At 38.1% G+C, this 3422-nt stretch overlaps 1 protein-coding gene across 2 annotated transcripts; it reads right to left on the reverse strand.

Annotated features, from left to right (window-relative positions):
- Positions 1-1145: 1145 nt before the first annotated feature.
- Positions 1146-3422, reverse strand: LOC143475113 (uncharacterized). 2 transcript variants are annotated; one of them, XM_076972855.1, is made up of 6 exons: positions 3329-3422; positions 2864-3214; positions 2421-2765; positions 2186-2287; positions 2049-2083; positions 1146-1945 (listed from the first exon to the last, which is right to left on the reverse strand). In XM_076972855.1, exons 1-6 carry the CDS (start codon positions 3384-3386, stop codon positions 1826-1828), a joined length of 1011 nt encoding a protein of 336 aa, XP_076828970.1. In that variant the 5' UTR covers positions 3387-3422; the 3' UTR covers positions 1146-1825. The 2 variants fall into 2 exon arrangements, with proteins under 2 accessions (XP_076828970.1, XP_076828969.1); XM_076972854.1 differs by having other exon boundaries at positions 2864-3400.

Consider the following 3422-nt stretch of genomic DNA (forward strand, 5'->3'; position numbering starts at 1 on the left):
GGGAGCTGGCAGTTCTGCATTAACTTCCTCCTTCTCAACGCAGTCACCAAGGCTGACTCCTACCCACTGCCGTGCATCAATGATGCACTGGACAAGGTTGCTGGGTCATCATGGTTCAGCTCACTGGACCTCTGTGGTGGATACTGGCAGGTGGCGTCCTTTTCCTGTCTCTGTTTAGACCAAGTATTGAAGGCCTTTCTCATCCTTCATCTTTCTTTTTCAATATGTATGATATGCTTTTCAGATGTGAGGGGCCCTAGACTTCTTTGTGCAACTCGCACTAGCTTGGACAAAGGCGAGCAACAAGCATGACACAGATGCACGAGTAAATGCACAGACGTTAACAAGACACAAGTGCAACACATTACAACAATGAAACAAGAGACAGGTGAAATGAGTAACGTACACACAGATAAATGCATACAACCTGAGGGAGGAGTCGGGGGCAGAACATGACAGTTGGATGCCTGAGAATGTGAACCCAGCTGTCAGTCTAGTGAGGATTGTTTGATATGAAGGCTGCCATTTTTCTCAGTAATGTAATAATTTTTTGCTTATGAATTTATAATTTTTTTTTTTTTCATTTCAAAGAAATTCTTTTTTTTCATGTTTTTGTTAAATGCATCACAATGCATCAATCCTGCATTTCATAATATAGAGCCATTGGGGCAATTTTAAGATACTGACATATGTGCATACAGAGGTCAGATTTTCAAGATTAGATGGGGATAAAAGAAAAGAATTTCATACAAAATTAATTCATAGGCAGAGCCAAAGCAGGGGCAGTAGCACTAGATCCCCCTGAAATGTGATTGGACCCCCCAGGCGCCATCCTAGATGACTGCAGGGCTCTCAAGGGCTCCCGTGTGAACTGCTTGTGAACTTCACACGCTCACACCTTGTATCTCTCACTACTAATAATTTTAACTGTGGATGAAGAGCAGGCATGAAGCAGTTTACTGCAGAGTTCAGAAGTTTGCCCTCCCCTAGTCCACCTCTGGCCACCCCCTGGCTGATGGTCTAGCTCTGCCACTGAGTGAATTAGGAGAGCATAGTTGAGTGGAACATGGCAATACTTCTCACAAAATAATTTACTTGATTTGAGCATTTTTATTGTTTTTGTATGCATGACTGAAGTAGGCTTGTGTGACATTTCAAGGATCAGGGTTAGGGTTAGGGTTGACATTTCCTGACAGATATTATGACTTTCGTCATAATTGATGCATTTTATGCAATTTAACAGGAATATCCAAAATTGTAAACAATAAAGTCAATGGACAAAACCAGCAAAAAGACAGAATAGAAAAATCCAAGAGAGCAAACAAGAGGGATTACAAAGAACAAAAAAGGTCAATAACAACAGGCAAACAATATAGCAAAGACACTCAGTACGCTTGAAGAACTAAAGGCAAAACAGTAAAGATGAACAGCAGGTCTAACAAATAATGTGTTGATGGTGATCTAACAAGGTGGTGTTGGGGATGTTGGGAGTCGTAGTCCACTGCACTGTGCCTGGAATGTGAATGTGTAACAGCTTGATTCACATCAACACAGAAAAAAGGCTGTTCAATTTATCTGGCACATCTTGGTTGAAAGTAAGTAAGTACATTTTATTTATAGAGCACTTTTATACCATTTATATTGACCACAGTGCTGTACATTTTATCCACCAATACTAAAACTGTGTTAAATTACTAAGTAATAATAACACAAAAATAAAGATACAATTTGGCAGAACTAAAAGAAAATAAAAGTCTGTTCTCCTGCATATAAATAAGACTAATATGGCATCAAACAGAAGACAAAAGGTCCTCATTTCAAATGCCTATTGTATTTTGACCTGAGCATAAACATCTGAATTGTTCTTAATTCTGGATGCTCCAGAGGTGGAAGGTTTCTGAGCAAATCTCAAAGCTATGTAGTTCAAGTCATCTGGGTTTTCAACCTGACAGAGAACAAATGGTAAAACCATGCAGAGAATGAGAACATTGCAAAACTATATTTATATATTTTAATAAAGTTTACTACTAGGAAAATTCCTGTTTTACCTTATTTAAGTGCCTTGGCTGACCTTTATCTGAACCTTTCAAAAAGCAAAAAACCTTAAAGTATGATATTCAAATGCTGTGCAAAGAGGAAATAACTACATTAAACTACATTTTATTTAAAATCTAATTTAACTAACCTTTCTGTTGATGCTTATACAGCAGTCCACCAAGGACCCCGATGATAATAACTGAGATCACATTAACTGTTGTCAAAGCAATAACAGTCCATTTGTTATTTTCTGAAATGACCAAAAGCGATAAGTTAAAAGCAAATTCAATCATAGACAGTAGTCTGGGTTTCCTATGCATTAAATGTAGGTTTACAGTTAAAACCCATTACAGAAAATACTCACAATGCATTAGTGGTTTTACCTTCAACATCAACTTTAGCTCCATTTCCAATGAGTATTTCCCCACAGGCAGCCACAGCACAGTAATAAATCCCACCATCAGAATGTTTTGTGTAATTCCTGGGAAGGTCATACACACAAGTCCGTGTTGGAGAGCCGGCATCAGAGCCTGTGGTACACTGATCACTCCCATTTCCATGAGTGTAAATAATTCCTGGATGAGATTTGTTTGAGCCATGGCTGAACCAGTAAACACTATGTTCTTCTGCACAGCTGGCAGTAACAGTCTGCATTGAACACTGGAGTGTAGAATATTCTCCATTCTTGAAAACCATTTCAGTCTGCAGCTGCCACTTGATCTTTTCAGCTTTAAAAAATAGTTATAAAAAAAGAAAAGAGGAATAATGATAAAGGGAACCATGAAACAGACAGAGAACAAAAGAAGCTGCACACAAATGCACTTACCGTGAAATAGCAAATGGGTCCCAGATACAAACTCTACAACATTTGTCTTCATCATTCCACAGAAATATGTTCCTCTGTCATCTTCTGAGACTTCCTTAATGATGAGGTCAAATTTCTCCTCCCCAGGATCAACAGCGAAGTGGCCATTGTCAAATGCTCGAGCAAATCTGTGTTTTGTACCTGCATCAGATATTCTCACCACAAGCTGAGGCACCTTCCCTAAACTCATCTTATACCAAGCGAAAAAAATCGCTTTACTGTCTTTGACTGAGTTTTGGCTACATTTAATTTTTACGCTATATCCCTGCCTAAATGTTTGTACCTGAAGCTCAGTGGTTGTAGAACTTTTTACTGGAGAGAAAAAAGCAAAGGTTTGTTGGCTAGAATGCATTTTATTTAAATGTACCAGGTACATAGAAGGTTGATTGTATCATAAACATATTGATTACTCAAAATATGACTTACCTGTTATGAAAAGGCAAAAAGTGAATAAAATAAACATTTTTATTGTTGAGACAGACATATAATCTAATGAATCAGTACCTTGCCTGTCCAATTT

The sequence above is a fragment of the Brachyhypopomus gauderio genome, chromosome 14, assembly GCF_052324685.1.
Source record: "Brachyhypopomus gauderio isolate BG-103 chromosome 14, BGAUD_0.2, whole genome shotgun sequence".
Classification (NCBI taxonomy): Eukaryota; Metazoa; Chordata; class Actinopteri; order Gymnotiformes; family Hypopomidae; genus Brachyhypopomus; species Brachyhypopomus gauderio.